The 16,870-nt window shown below is 43.7% G+C and overlaps 1 protein-coding gene across 1 annotated transcript in view; it reads right to left on the bottom strand.

Annotated features, from left to right (window-relative positions):
• Positions 1-1,541: 1,541 nt before the first annotated feature.
• Positions 1,542-16,870, bottom strand: part of GREM2 (gremlin 2, DAN family BMP antagonist) — a 35,712-nt gene continuing 20,383 nt past the window's right edge. Inside the window, exons 2-3 of the mRNA XM_082215123.1 lie at positions 5,326-5,401; positions 1,542-4,043 (exon numbers count right to left, since the gene is read on the bottom strand). Of these exons, the coding sequence (XP_082071249.1) occupies positions 3,530-4,043; positions 5,326-5,360 (549 nt within the window). The 5' untranslated portion in view covers positions 5,361-5,401 and the 3' untranslated portion in view covers positions 1,542-3,529. The remainder of the gene's footprint in view (positions 4,044-5,325; positions 5,402-16,870) is intronic.

Raw genomic sequence — 16,870 nt, 5'->3', positions numbered from 1 at the left:
GTCTGAATACGAAGGTGTTCAGGATCCAAGGTATGACTGTATATAGTTGGGTGGATGGAGAGAGGAGAGGAAAGCAGTGTATGCTTATGATTCCTCCTTCCTAGGTGAACAGGATTCATATGAATGTGAACTATTCTTCATATGTTACCATTAATATATGAACACCTTTTATTATTCACAAAAATCCTATCTGGACATTCTGTAGGAGCACAGAAGGTAACTTAGACAGGTTCCTCCAGCTTGATATTGTAAATCCTGAGTGGTGCTCCAGGGTTTTAGAAAAGAGAAGTTCTGAAGTTGGAGAAACTGGGACCTTTGTATGCAAAACAGTGCTCTACCACTGTGCTACATGGTAAAGGAGGAAATGTAGCCACACACACAAATGTCAAAAGGAAGCTGGCCTCCACATAGACAAGCCTCAAAGCTACCTAGTGCCAATATTACTGAGTTCCAGATCATGTGGAAGCCTAGATACATGAGTGCTCTCTAAATGTTTGCATTGTATGCATGGACACTGGAGGTAGGAATACTTGGCCTGGCCCCACTTCCCACTCACATGCTCTCCTTAACCCTGTGTGCAATGCTCAAACATGGCTGAAGCTTGCAGCGAATCCTAGAGTGCTCTCTCCACAATACTGTCAATGTGTCTTGAGAAGTAAACCGGCTATTTTTAATCCATGCCAACTAAGTGTGGTATTAGGCTGGTTGGTTTGAAAATAATTAATTCAGAGAAAATTGTGCAATCTTCCCAATATTTAAAAATATGAATGTCAGACACATGCACATTTAGCCATGCCTCTGGTCATTCAATGAACATCCGCATAACAACCCTGAGGGAGAAATTAGGCTGAGAGACAGTGATTGGTGGTGATTTTCTCATTCTCTCAGGTCCTCGCCCAATTAATTCCAGTGCAATTCTGGTTTATTTTAACATGATAAATAGTGTTATGAGTTTGCCACACACCCCTAATTCCTGGATTTATCAAATGTTAAAATTTAATCAAAGCTAATTAAGCCAGGCTAACTTCCTGTGTTGAGGTGATTGCCTGGGTGATGGACCATTAAGACCAAATGATCAAGGGGGCTTTGTGAGAGAACAACAAAAGGGTGGAGCCCCCTCAATCAGCAGATAAAAACAAGGTTTAGAGTAAAGAGAGGAAGGGAAGGAGTTATGTATGCTACAAGCTAGATGCAAAAAGGCAGCAGGCTGAAAAGGCAGAGAGAGAAAAGGCTGATTTCTGCTTGAATCCAAAGCTGTGGCTATGGAAGAAACAGGACCCTTTTGGGCTGCTGATGCTGCAAATCCCTCCATCACAGGTTCAGGTTGCATATATGTGCAAATAAACCATATAGCATAAAGACATCAGCGTCTCCACTGTGCTGGGCAAATGCCTGGAACCCCTGGAATCTTGCCCCACTTGGAAACTGGGGTGGTCTACAACAATATTTAAATTAAGTAGATGAGGGAAACTCCCCAACGAAGGTAGCGCTTGAACCCTGTAGAATACGAAATGATGCAAGGATTGTATGAATTCCATATATTCCTAGAGTATCTTTATTTGTTCTATAATTTAACAATAATACACCTATAAAATAATTACATTATAGTTATAACATTTCTTCCATTTTGTTTTCATTTATAAAACAAAAATTTAAATAGTATGAACCATTACAAGGTCAACTCAACTCTTTCATTTAATCATAAACTAACCAAAGGGCACATGCCCCCTCCTGCAGCATATATCTCTTTTTATCACAAATTGGTAAGGGGCCCATCCCCCCCACAGGATGCTTTCTTTTCACATTTTTCCTCATGTGGTTACTGAACAGTTACTGTTTTCCAGCCCAAGGAACCTGATATTAGGTTTCATTTCTTCAAGAGGCAGCCATCCTAACCCATAAAAGTGTGTGCATTATGCTACATGCACTCTAATCTTCCTCTCCCTTCCACTTTGTCCAAAATGTGCTTTGGTAAACCTTAGAGTAAGTAGTGGAATAATGTTCGACAACGGCAACCTCCAAAGCAAGCCTCAGCCTTCTCTGCTGTGCATTCCCAACTGCAGATCTGCCATTGTGTAACACCAAGGGAGGAAAAAAAATTATATAGGGCCAGCATACCTGCCCAATCCCTCCTACCCGTGCCAATCCCCATAAACCGATTGGTGAGCACTAACAGAGATCAGTCCCCCAAAGCCTCTTAAAACAGCCGGTCTCACATAATAGAGAACTGTGCCACTGAACCCTTGAGTTGGCACCAAACCCACAGCTCGAAGCAAACAATTTTGTTAACCCCTTTAGTGGTCATATCCGAGGGAGCGTAGGAAAATAGTCCTCAAACCACTGGACTCCTTCAGCTGCAACTGCCGTGAATGCAAAGTTCCAAGATACGCAATAGGTAACGGCTTTTGGTGTTGCCCAACCAATTTAGGAATCTCAACGGCCACATTTGGAACATACTAAAACCTAGCATGAGACACTGAATGAAATCAGGATGACTGGGTCACTTCACACATTACATTTTCCCTACATAGATACAATTCTGTTCATTGGAAATAACGATTGGTTTAAATTACTCTTTGTGTTCATCTCAGTAACAAAGAAATGCAGCATTTTGCTTTTCTGCTACTGTGTTTCAATAGGTTAAACACAATGTTGTTTTCTTCCCCAAAAGTAGTGATTCAACACAGGTTAGGGTAAGGGAATTGATGGAAGGAAAAAATTAAATTAATGCAAAATCTACTGAGAGAATAAACACTAGCAAAACTCTGTAATTTTCAGGGAATAATCTGGCCCAACACATTAAGGTGTTTTGTTTTAGCCCTTCAAATACTTTGTCATCTCCCAAAATATATGTGGTTATGTCTATATTAACAAGTTTAACAACAATTTGCTATAGCTGCATTACAAGTGAAACATTGCTGTGGAAACGTGAGGCAATCTAGCTGAAAATATGCATAAATCCATTTTCGGTCTCTTTCTCTGTCGGAAAGTGGCAGGTTGATTATCTCCGTGGAAGATAAGGCCCATGTGCCTGATCAGTCAGACCAGACAGAACATAGTTGTCCATAACTGTTCTTTACTATATGTATCCATGTCAGCATTACAGCCCAAGAAAAACAGCATTAGGCAGTCAAAATCAAAGTGAAAAGTCCCCAAAATGAGAGGGAGAAGCTATGAAGAATTCACCGGACCTCTCTCTTCATCCAAAAGGATGGATGGAGTGAAGGCCAAAAGGTTTCCCACATAGTGGAAGTGTTAATTTTGGATTTAAACCCCTGGCCACTCAAACGTTCATTTCCACATTTGATGCTGACTTCACCTTGAGTGACACAGACCCAGTGGCAAAACATCTGCTTTGGTAAATAGATTATGAACCCTCTGAATAGACCAGCCAAAGCAGCCTTTGCTTCCAGGTGGCCAATGGCGCTGCTCCAGAAATGACTCGACCAGGAGGAGGAAAAACAACCATCTCGTTTGTCTGTGAAGGAAGAGAGGCCATGGCGACTCTGGCAGGGGCAGCTGCAAGCCCTCACTTTCGCTGCTTGCCTGCGCTGCTCAGGTTCACAGACATGCACCGACATTGCTTGACTTTCTGGATTTTCTTAAGTCGGAAAGGTGGGTCTAGTTCAGGGCATTCTAGCTCCACTGTGAAGGAGGTCACCTTCTGGGGCTTGCAGAAAGCGCAGGACTGAAATGACTCCTCCTCTTTTTTCACGTGGCGAGGGATATAGAAGGAGTTGCACTGCCCGTAGCAGAAGCGGTTGATGATGGTGCGGCTGAGGCAGCCCTCCTCGCTGACTGTCTGCCTCAGGGCCTGTGTTTTGCACCAGTCACTTTTCAGGTACTTCCTCTCTGTGACCACCAGGGCCTCCTGGCTGGAGGCCAGCACTTCTTTGTGCAGATGCTGCCGCCGCTCCGAGTTGTTGCTTCTGCTATCTTTGTACGGGGAGGGGATGGCTCCTGCAGGGCGATTCTTCCTGGTTTCCGACACTTGAACCAGAGTAGACACAAGAAACAAGGAGAAAGCTAGTTTCCAAATCATCCTGCAATAAAACAAGACAATCAGGATAGAAGATGCAAATCCAAAAAATAAATAAATAGACAGTGTCTTTTAAAATGCGTAGGAATAAGATTGTCATCCATAAAGTAAAAAAAGGAAAAGGAAAGGCATGCCAAGATTTGCTTATAAACCACCAGAGCACTTATTCTAAGTGGCCCTAATAGATAAAGAACAAACACGTACAGCCATAGAAGAAACACAATGTTCCCCACTGTTTGCATACTCTCCAATATTTCCATCCCCAAAATCAGGATGTCAGGAGGGGCACACATTCTGGTCTGGCACTCTGGCAATTGGCAGCAGGATCATGCCACAGCACCTTCTGGTCCAGCGCTGGTGGACCAGACTCTGGTGGTCTGACTTGTGCCAGACCACCAGGCCCCAAAATGGGACATTCTTTGATCCAAAGAGAAGCCAGGATTGGCTTCTGTGATCTGGGATGTCCCACTTAAAACAAGACACTTGGCAAGCATGCGTTTCTACCCTCTTAGTATGCTCTAGGCTAGTTGCACATGAGGATATTCAGGAGTATGGGAAAGTACAAAGAAGCACCATCAGGAAGGGATAGAGCTGCCAGGTCCTATAAGCTTGCAGTCCTGGTGCTACATTTTTAAAGCAACACACTGATTAGTTATAGGCAACACACTAACTACCTAGCCCAATAATGGCATGAAGAAAAGCAGGGCCACAATTCATTAGTCCTCTACATAGCAACATACTCAGCTCTGAACAGTAAATCTCAAGCTCCGAGAAGGTGCATTGCAGAAAGGTGATTACATAGCAATTGTGTCTGGGTGACTGAAACAAGTTGGCCAAGTTCAACTGTTTCAGGGAAGGGCAACCCAAAACCATTCACTAGCCAATCTGGCTATGGGAACATTTATTTCCAAATTCCCTCTGAGAGAATTTGCTCTAAATTTGCCTTACTGTGATTCTAGAAAAATAGAATCAAGCCCTTTTCTTCTTCCTTGGCAGTCTAATGGCTAGTTCACCACTGAGGGGGTGCAATCTTGAGAGGGTGCAGGATGGCTGTTTGGCTAGGTTTATGGGAAGGGATTGTTTATGAGAAATGGCATCTTCCTTGAAGATGTGCAGTTAATGTGATTTGCATGATCATGATGGTGCAACTGAACAAGTATGGTCCAGCCTTTAAAGATGTGGGAAGATGTGCATATTTTATGCTGATTCTGTGAATGAATGTACAGGTTGGTGCATAAGGGAGAGTGGGAGTTGAAATTGGCATGGAAAAGTGGGGGGGCACTTACCTAAGCAGAGAATTGATATCAAAGTCTTGAGCCATTCAGTCTGACCTTCCACAGGTATAGAATGCGGTCTTGCTGCCTGAAAAAGAAAGCAGCAATTATTTTATGCTAGTGAAACGGGTGACTAAAGGTTTGTGTATGACATATTCAACTGAGCTACACTGAGTACCCCTTCTTCCTAAAGATATTTCTTGCTAAATATCACAGATTTCAGAATCACATGGAAATCTATGATGCTCACTTACAAATTAGTGTGTTTGGGATCATGGCCAGAATGGGAAACTATTACGTTCTCCAAAAGACTCCAGCCAGTCTTCAGGGAAGTTATAGCTCTCTCTACTTGACCGAATGCTAGGTTATCATGGCCAAAACCATGGGATGTTAACTGGATGTTCAGGCCAAATTCCTTTTCAATCAGCTAATTACAGCTTTCTCTGGAGATGCAACTGAATCTCGTATTATTCCTTTCCTTCCTTTGTTGCCAGCCCCAGAAACATACAAACAATGAGTCAGAGCTCATTTGATTATTCCAAAATCATGCTATTGGAAAATGAACGTGCCCCATTACTTTGAATTCTAGGCTTTCTGTGCATGCTGTTTGGGATATATAACAGCTAGAAGGTAAAACAGCCAGTGTGGTGTAGTGGTTAAGAGCGGTAGTCACGTAATCTGGGTAACTGGGTTTGCGTCTCCGCTCCTCCACATGCAGCTGCTGGGTGACCTTGGGCCAGTCACACTTCTGTGAAGTCTCTCAGCCCCACTCACCTCACAGAGTGTTTGTTGTGGGGGAGGAAGGGAAAGGAGAATGTTAGCCGCTTTGAGACTCCTGAAGGGGAGTGAAAGGCGGGATATCAAATCCAAACTCTTCTCTTCTTCTTCTTCTAAAATAGTTACTGACTGGCTAGCATTTGCACTACGTTGTTTCCGGGTTGGTCCTGTGAATCTAAAACCCTCTGTGAACATTCTGGCTGTCAAACAATTCAGAAATAAGGCTTTCCTTTCTGCCCCTCAGAAAAAAAGGGCTTCCACAAGAATTCTGGAAAACCTGAAAAGAGGAAGGGCCTAGCGAACATTGTGCACCTTTTTCATGAATTATTTGGGAAAGGGAGACATTTCTCTACACAGTGACCCTACTACAGCTACATCTTCTACTGTGTCCCATTCTTTATTTGCAGACTGACATAGAAACGTGTCTCTGCTCCCTCCCACAGTTCTACCCTTAGTAATAATATTTAGTTCCTGAACCTTCTTAAAATGATTGTTTCACTGCACTGTTCCTGCAAGAAATCCCATTGGCTTTCCCCAGCATTGGTGTAGACAGAAGTCTGCTCAGACCACAGCATCCTGTAAAGATAGCCCAATACATTTGGCCTCTGAAGCAGAAAATCTGAGTGGGGTAAGAATTGTCAGTTTACTATCCCTTGCTTAAAGGCTCCCCCAAAAATCTGCCACCTGAAGTAGTCAACCTCACTCCGCCTAACGGTAGAGCTTGCAATTTCTGGTAGTGCCACAGAAACGGCTATGAGCAGCAGCAATTCCATATTGGTTATTTTTTTAAAAAAATGGATTTGGGGACCAAACTTGTGCTTTTTATTTCATTCAGTAGCCCTTACATTCTAGATGGAAGCTATTTCTATAAGCTGCTACAATTTAAAGCCTTAATTATGAAACCACAGTCAGGTGAGCCCTATTCCTCTAGAAGCAGAGAAATGGAAATGGAGAAAGCAAGCTTTACAATCTTCAAAACAAAGGCACAAAATGTTTATAGTGGGAATGAGATTGCTGCTTTTCTCCCTTAGGATAGGAGGGCTTTCATCCTTTTATTATGTTCTTTGTCTAAATAGCCCTTAATGATATGCTCCTACCACAGCAAGGGATGTCAATTTTTAAAAACTGTTTAGCTCACGTAAGACTTTGCTAATCTGCACAGTTGGTAACCAGCACTGAAAGGGGATTTCCTTTTGGCACTGAAGTATAGAGAGAGGAGTGCTGAACTGGAGGTTTATTTAAACTTCAAATTAACTCCTTTCTTCTGACAAGATGTGGAGCTGCAAGTAACGATCATTATCAGACACACCTTTCACAGGCAAGACAGTGGACATTTGTCTCACTGGTTTTAAAAGCATAATTTGAGGCTCCTTCATCTCTGACAACAGGTATATTTATTTACATTTTCACCTGGCTCTTCCTCCAATAAGTTCTGTGTGCCCCCCACCTCCAATACACCATTTTATCCTTGCAACCATTCTGTGAGGTGGGCTAGATGGGGAGATATGGGTTGGCCCAGGGTCACCCCACTGGTTTCATGGCTGAGTGGTCATTGGACTCTCCTCAATCCTAATCTGACTGTCTTAACCACTACACCACCACAATGGCTCTTTCTGTTTCAGAGAGTTTGCAGGATAGTTTACAGCTTCTACCGTGTATGGCCTCATCACATCCCTGAAAGACAGGTCATAGGCTGTCAGACCCAGATGCAGAAGAGTTTGTGGAGGAAAAGGCTGAACGAAACATAAGCTGCTATCTTATCCTAAGCCAGACAATTAGTCCATCCAGCCCAGCACTGGCTACTCTGCCTGGTAGCATCTTTAACCAAGGCATTTCCCATCACCTGTTATCTTTTACACACACACACACACACACACACACACACACACACACACACACACACATCCAATAAGGTATGCTAAGGATTAAAGTTCATACTTTACTCCTGACCTATCAAATAAGGAGCAGAGTTCTAGCTAAGTATACGCAAGGCACTGGAAGAGGCAATATTGAGGCAAGTCTGTGATAGGGAACAGAGGCTGGCGAAGTAACTTTTTCAGACCAGATAGCAGGCCTGATTAGCAATTGTAGAGAACTGGATTTTGTCTCATGAGTTATCCTGGCCTGTTAAGATTCATGAGGTTCTTGCATGTGCCTCCTTCAGCCTGAGCTCAGGGACAGCACCCAGCTTGAACTCCTGTCTGACAAACTCAGTGCAATGTGCTTGGTGCATGAATGAATGCATAGCCCATAATACAGAAGGAGGCCAATTCTTGAGGTCTAACCACTAGAGAAGGATGTGTTCCTTCATCACAGGGAGAATAGCACAGGCCTGGCACATATATAATATCTGCAGAGCAGGGTAAAGCCTGGCAGGCAGCAGTTGCAGTTTGGGTGACTTCAGCATTAGTTACTAGATAAGCCATGACTGGCAACCTCTCCTTGCTACACAGCTATTAAGTGTGCAGAATTACACTTCAACGCAGCCTTGGGGTTTCCATCAGCACTGGGCTTTGGCAGGCATAGACTACAGGCCAGCTCTTCCAGTCTTGCTTGCTCTGAAGTCAGGGGCCTTGAAACAGTCACCTCACACACAATGTTCAGCCAACACAATAACATTTTAAATATCGTGATTTGAAGATTAAACAGGGGCCCTCTGTTTTATGAAAGAGCTCTCTGGCTCCATGGAACACCATAGTCTTGTTAAGTCCTTTCCTTTAAAAAATAGAATAGAATCATCCACTGGTTGCAATGGGACTGGGATCCTCCCAGGAATTAAAAGGCTGTTGAAGAATGTTGCCTTGTCGTTTACAATGTCTGTCTCTCAAGTATTGGGTAATATGCAAAAGACTGCCAGACCTCTGTTCTGTTGAGTATCTTTTGACCTAGCAGAACTCTGGAGCAAATTCATCCGCTCTGTTATCTTCCACACATCATGGGAACACCAACTGTAACTTCCCACCCTAATAAATAAAGGGGTGCTTTGGGAAGCCAGGGTCTGTGGCTGTGGCAACAGCAAAAGGGGTTTCTTCCCAACACTAAAGAAGTACTTGTCTTGCACCCCAATACCCCATAAATTGTGGCCCTCCATATGTTGTTAGGCTCCAACTCCCATCAGTTCGAGCCAGCATGGACAATTGTCAAATATGATGGCAGTTGTAGTTCAACAATATCTGGAGGGTTGCAGGTTCCCCATCCCTGCAACGCACCCTCCCTCCACACACACCATGTAAGGGGCATAAACTTACCAAGGGTGGAAAAAAGTGTCAGGATTATTTTTTTTTTGTTTGTTTGTGGACCGGGAGGCGGAGGTCTTGCTGCTATTAATCACAGACAAGGGAATGTTTTTTCTAAACTTCACAAGGCTAGATGAATGCCTCACATTCAGAAAAACATTAGAAGAAAACTCTGAGGCAAAAGTGGTTTCAAAATGGTGGGAGCTGTGAGGTAAAAAGCACTTATTTCAGTAGGTGCCTGTGACACCTCAGTTTAACTACTGAGCTGGCTCAAGATATTTTTTTCTGACTAAGGTAGAACAACAGATGGCACGTCTGCCCTCACACAAGTCATGGTATACAGTACCTAAGGCTGGACAGGTTATTTTGGCACCTATGGCAAATAATACCATAAACCTTCCTTTTTACCTGGGCTTTTGGCTCTTAATTTGAAAGGTTTACTTTACTCTGGAGGGTAGGACTCGAACCAATGGCTTCAAGTTACAAGTATAGAGATTCTGACTAAATATTAGGAAAAACTTTCTGACAGTAAGAGCTGTTGGACAGTGGAATGGTCTCTCCTTGGAGGCTTTTAAGCAGAGGTTGGATGGCCATCTGTCATGGATGCTTCAGATGAGATTCCTGCATTGCAGGGGATTGGATTAGATGACCCTTGAGGTCCCTTCCAACTCTACAATTCTATTATTCTACTTGCGGCTTCTTTTGGTGGGGCAAGATCTACTAGACCAGTCTTTTATTAGTACAGGTATTTTGTTTTATTTTAGATTTATTATAATAATAATGATACATACAATAGTTGATTGTATTCATTGTAATTGGTTTTAGCATTTCTATTGTTGTCAGAGTTGCTCCCCGATCCTAGCTCACAGAGGATCACGCTAGCCAGCGATCATTTAGTAAAAGTCTTTATTGAGTTACAGTTCCCATTCTCAAGCTGCTGCGTGCAACTCTACGTCTTATGGTTAGATCGGCGAAGCTCTGTCTGGGTCCCCGCCTCCTGTACACCAACTTAATATCCTAGCCTTACTCCACCTTTTCCGCCTGACTGTTCTTCTCTGGGTCCCTCTGCCCCCCGGGGTCTCTTCCTTCCGGGACTCTTCTGACGCTGACCCCCCGGACCCTTCTGTCTCCTTGCGCCGGGCTTTAGGACCTGGCTCCCTTTCCGGGCTGCTTACTGCGCCACCTTCCTGTGCATTTGAACTTGGCGCGCGCGCCCAACCTTCCACTTTCCGTCTGACCGTTTCTTCACTCCCCGATGGAGGTGTGGCCACTCCTGACTCGTGCCCTCCCTCCTGTTGTGAGCTGCCAGCGCTTGATACCTGACTCCCTTCCTCTCCCCTGCTCTCTGTTGGTGACGCTGGTCCCGATTTCCAACTGCTCCCCTCTGAGCTCCCTCTGGCCCTTTCCTCCTGGGGTGTCCCCCTAGGCTCCCCCCTTGCCCTGGCCACTGGTGCTCCTTTCTGTGAATCTTCTGATTCACTGGAAAGACTCGGAGATCTCGGGTCGTCGTCATCACTCATCCTTTCTTCTGCCTCCTCCCCCTCGCTCTCTGTTTCCTCCCTTGCCCTTGCCTCTGCTCCTGAACCCCTGACAATTGTGTTTGTAAGTCTCTGTGAGTAAAGCAAGTATCATGTTTATAAAGAAATATTTATGGCACTCTTGCTGTAAGGTATGAGCTTCCTGCATAAAGATACCGCAACATCACCCAGAGATGGAGAAGCATCATGAGAGTCTGCCCTCCAAGTGAGTGAAGTTTATGGCTTTGGCCCATCCCACTCAGGCATGGATAAAATGCATCCAGCTACTCATTATGCCATCAGAGCCTGGTCCAGAGATAACATTACTGTCGAGCTTTTGCTCTACATTGACTTCCTGCCCGCAAAGCATATGAATTTAAATATTTTATTAGCGATTGAGAGGCCTGTGCTGACCGTATCTTGGAATCCTCTTATATCCCCCCAGCTATTAAACGTAAGCGCTCTGCTTTGTTTCTGTGTGCATGCACGCACTACAGTTTTCAAAATAAGATAAAATAGTGAGGGGAGGGGAGGCAAGGAGGAGGTAGCAGGTGGAAACCTTTTGGTAGCTGTACCACAGCTTCTGTGTGATATCTCTGATCTTAGCTACAGCAGGACCAGCAGATGTGGCCATTTAAATGGAAGACTTTGGGAGATGAATACCCTGGCTGACTTTGATTTAGGGGAGGGATGTCAAATAGTTGTGTGCCACATTCTTCCTGTATTATTATGCTTCTTAGTACCAGGTCTCCATTTGCCATGGATACAGCCATGGCATGGTGCTATCGTTAGTTTCCATGGAAACCATGCCTTCTAGAGGGGAAAGAGATGCAAACCAAGGACAAAAACACAAATAAACAAGATAAAGAATATGTAGTGATACAGGGTGCTATAAAGTTTTTATTGGCACTTATTTGGAAAGACTGGGCAAGCGAACAGCAATAAAATTTTATACCATAATGAGCACTTTTCTCCAGTTTTGTAGCAGAGGAAAAAGAAAAACGAAAAACAACAATCTAAGGAAGGAAAATCAGACTATTACTGGCCACACTTGTTTATCACATTAGATTCTATGGCTTTAGAAAATACCATCACAAATATTGTTCTGTACAGTCAGAAAGATGTGACCCTAAGCAAACCTGCTCTTCTACTCTCAAACATTTCTAAGCAAATGTCTGCTGTACTACGCAAAGTCTGCCTGCCAACATGTACAGCCCACTCCTATACCCAGTCAGAAGGAACAAAAATTCAGGTTTATCCACACTAAGAGAAATGTTTTGTTTTTGTTTTTTAAAAATTAAAGTTCTGTGGAAAGAAGACTCTTGGGGAAGGGGAAATTTTAGGTGAACCCCATAGTGTTGGGGTGGGAAGATAACAGATTCCCCCTAAAGTGCCTGGAATTAGCTTGTATCATGTACATGAGCTATGGTCAGCAGGCTATACTAGCCCCTGCAGTTAATATGTGCTTTTGAGAGCTAATGGGAAAAGAAGACATCAGTTTGGCAGAGGGAGGGAGACAGATTGTAATGAGAGGAGGAAGATGAAGATGAAGAGAACAGGTACTCATTGTATATGCAGGAGTCTACAAGGTGACTCACATGGATGTGCATATGCAGCGCACACCCATTTTTAAAGGGGGAACCCCGAAGTTGTTGACCTTTTTTTACGGAAAAGAAAACAGGAAACATATGGAGCCCAGCGCAACAAACCAGTCCAAGGCGTCAGCATCAGCGACTGAGCAAAGCTGGGCACCTTGTGGTGTAAGCAGCGTGCACTGGGCCAATCCCAGGCGTGCAGGAGGGAGGAGCTGGCCAGCCGCCTCAGCACCTCGCTGGCTCGCTCACCCCCAAACTCACGGTGCAGAGGCATCTGCAGTAGAAGAGCCTGCCGCAGCGCTCCGACCAACGGGGGGGCTCTTCCCTGGACTCCGACTCTCAGGCCCCAGACTCTTGGCCTGGCACCCCTGAGAGCCCGGCACCCGAGTGCCCCACGCCCCTGGTGCCTATGGTTAAGACGGCCCTGAATGTGCATGATTATGAAGAGGCAGGGTTGCCTCACAGAAAATTTCATTTCCCAGAAAATGGAAGAAGCTACAAAAGGGTCATATCTCTTGGACCTGGTCCTCTCCAACAGGGAGGAACTGATTGCTGAAGTGAAAGTACAGGGAAGCTTCGGAGGAAGTGATCATGTCCTCTTGGGTTTCATGATACACAAGCAAGCGAAAGCTAACTAGTCGGATGTGCACTCTGAACTTGAAGAAGACTGATTTCAGAAAGCTTAAGGAACTACTGAGTGAAGTCCCATGGTCAGAATACTCAAAGAAAAGAGTCCAAGATGGATGGGAGTTTCTTAAAGGTGAAATACTGAAGGCACAAAGGCAGACAATTCCAACAAGAAAGGAAAGAGTCACCTAAATGTGTGGCTGCATAAGGAGCTTACAAATGGACTGAGATGTAAGAAGGGAACATGTAAGAAATGCAAGGAAGGAGAAATCACAAAGGAACTGTTGCAAGTAGCCAACAGTTGCAGAAAGAAGGTCAGATGGGCAAAAGCTCAGAGTGAGCTCAGGTTTGCAAGAGAGGTTAAACAAACAAGCAAAAAGCCCTACATTGCCAGGAACATGAGTGCTTCAAGAACTGTCTCTTCCCATATGAATATGTCCCCTGTTTGACTACAAAGACCTTTCTCAGTGTCTTCCTCTCTCCTCCCCTCCTCTCTCCCAAAATGCAGTGGGTGTCCATAAGGGAAAGGCTTTTTCTGTTGGGGCACCCAGACTGTGGAATAGCCTGCCTAAAGAGGTATGCTTGGCTTTTTAGGATGTTTAGAGACAGCGAACAGTACTCTTTGAGTGACCTTGTGTACATTGCTGTTCATTCATGAAATAAATGCATGGAAAATCCACCCGACAAGTGTGATCCTTCCGCCTGATTTGGATGGAACGATGGCTCCATCTTGCACATCACTGAATATGAGAAAATGATCTAAAAAAGATGGCATGCGTTTTTGCATATTGCTGATTTATATTTATAGAGGCAAAATTATAAATAATTACTATATAGAAATTCCATATGTATCACCATAGTAGATTGTGACCAGGCAGCCAGCATGTCTACTCAGTCTGCTATCTAGGTATTAACTGCTGATGGGTGACTTCAAGGTCCCTGTTCTCCTCTTGTTGGCTCTTTATCTTTAAACAGGACTTGGGCAGGACAGCCTTTCAAACAGAGGACTCCTTCACAGAGAGGTCCGGCCTCTGCAAAGTAGGGCACAATGCTCACCCACCCTTGACCAGCCATGTGTATATTAATGCAAGTGCTTACCCAGCTCATACACCACTTCCATGGTGTCAAGTTCAAAAATTTGGTCATCACCTGACATGACCAGTTGAGGAGAACATGCAGTCCTAGCATCATTCATATTGCATCTTACATGAACCTGGTGAGCTATGTGCAATTCTTAGTTGTGGCACCTGAATTGCACAGGGTATCATATGCAGATGTCCTCAAGACTGGCCCTGGCCCGGCTAAGGTTCATCAGGTTATTGCAGGCCCGAAATGTCAAATCTGGGCCACAGTTTTTCTAGTATTGTTCAGCACTGCATTGGTTTATCTGTAACTCTGATTGGAAGGCAAATGTTCACTCAGTAGGCTACAAAGGGCTTTCTGCTGCCTCTATTGTGTACTACTTCTCTCTTATTTAATACACTGCAGTAGCTGAAAGTATGGCTTAGAATGTGATCCACATATTTTCTTCAAAGGTTAGGCAACAGCTTTTTTCTAAAGACAGCCAAAATGTGACAAAAATGTCACCATTTTAAAAGGCATTTTTATTTAAGAAGGTCCAATCGTGAGCCAACCATTTTGTGGAATTGCAATCAAATAATTGTAGAAATTTTTAATTTGTTTTTAAGAGTAAACTTTTGCATTTTTTTTTCATTGTATATTGTGGTGTTCACTGCTTAGGTAGCTTCTGACAGTGAAGAAGTTTATAAATCTGTGAAACAAATGAACAAAATAGTGAGGAAGCTTTTGAACTCTCCAAAAGTCTTCAGACTGGCTGCTAAGTAAATTGGGGGAGGGGAGAAATTGAGGGAGAAGCTTGATGTTGAAGCCACAAAGTCTGCATTTAGTCACAGTAGCAAGATAGAGTGTAGGATGAGCTAGCAGACTTTATTGGATTAGGATCAACTAGGTGCCATGCTAGGATTGCTGGGGGAATGAAACATACAAGAGCTAATCCCACAGTTTTGAAAATATAAAATCCAGCAGTTACTCAGCTCCATCCTAAAACTGTGACTAAATGTAGACTTTGTGGCTTCAAAATCAAGCCAATTTTTACTCTCTCTCTCCTCCTAACCATGGATTCTGGATTATTATTTTTAAGGATGAAAACAGCTTTCTTCTCTCTCTCTCTCTCTCTCTCTCTCTCTGTGTGTGTGTGTGTGTGTGTTGGAGAATATTTATTTTCTAGTATACTATGTTCCTGCACCAGCACTGCACAAGTTGGAATGGAAGGAAATGCAGACGTCACACAGAATCAGTTTCCTCAAGAGATGCTTATTGGTGGTAAAGCTGGTGGCAGGTGCTCTTCTTTTTGCATCCCTCCCTTCTATATATAATTAAATGCAGCATACTAGGGTCCCTTTAAACATCATGACCTCCCTTACGGTCCACTGCAGTCTCTTAACAGCAAGCAATAGTGTTTTCCTGCATAAGCATCTATAAGACATGGTTTGTTTATTTGTCCATTTTATCCAATATTATCTTCAATAATACCCCCCTTCATAGTATACTTATATTATATGTAAAACAAGTAAAATATGAATTAGTCCTGCATTTGGCACACTTTAGCTGCCCCCCCCCTTCCTTCTTGGTGAACCACTAGTAAACATTAAGGTCTTCGATTAACCATAGTTTTCTGTTAGTGCAGAAATGGGAACCTATGATTACCAGGTTTGGAACAAGCCAGAATCAAAACTCAAACCATGGCTTAAGATCCTGCTTTGTTCTGAACCTAGTAACCACAGTTTCCTGGTTTGACATGACAGGAGATTATTGTTAGTTGGTCTTCCTTATTTATCCTTGTGCCATGAAGGGAAAGGGTGGCACAAAGACAGAGTGTCTGGGCAGACTAGTTCAATATATACACAGCTTTTGGAAGGGTGAATTTTTGTCAACCAAGAAAAAGAAGGCTTGTCTGAATAGTTCCCAAGTATAATCAGTACAGCTTGCATGTGAAGTTGTTCAACCTGATCTGAAGAAACAAAAGTGAATGCACAGACCACTGCTTTGCCCTTGAGTTGCAATGTGATTCTGCTCCTCTCAATCCCAGCAAACTGCCGTACCAGGCAAATTATTTAAGCAACACAGAGCTGACCCTAATCTTCCTTTGGTGCAATGTAAACCCCGGAACAAATGAAGAATTCAGTGACTGTACCATAGAGCAGTAATTACAGCTTATCTATTAGGAGTACGTCTTGGTTACATGGCAAGCCTGTGTTGCAAAAAAATAAATCCTACCTATAGTGATGGATTTAATTTTTGAACAACTCCTGGGAAACTGTATCGGCAGCTGTGAAATAGGGCTGAGCTGGTTTGATTTCTGCTATCACACACGACTGATTTGAAAGAGAGGGATAGCCGTTGAGTTTTCTTTGACTCCAGATACTTCAAACAGCCCAGGAAATTTTGTCTCCTTTTCTTCAGCATGTGAACTGAAATTGACCAGTGATGCATACTTATGCATACCACCAATTGAGCAGTGCAGATTTCTCATACTGCTGAAGTAGCTCTGGATGGAAACATAAGAGAGTTGCTTTACGCCAATTCAGACCATTCATCCATCAATAGTGTCAACACAGTGACAGTGGCTCGCTAGGATTTCACACAACTTTTCCAACCCTACCTAGAGCTTGAACTGGAGACCTCTGGTGTGAGATGCAAGTGCTGCGCAGTGGACCCATCGTCTTTCCTAATCAAAAGAGAGGGACTGGCCCCCCAATCAGAGTTCTTGGCTGATCAGAGTTTG

Source organism: Podarcis vaucheri (genome assembly GCF_965113315.1).
Source record: "Podarcis vaucheri genome assembly, chromosome: 3".
Taxonomy (NCBI): Eukaryota; Metazoa; Chordata; class Lepidosauria; order Squamata; family Lacertidae; genus Podarcis; species Podarcis vaucheri.
This window is presented reverse-complemented; position numbering and strand designations above follow the sequence as displayed.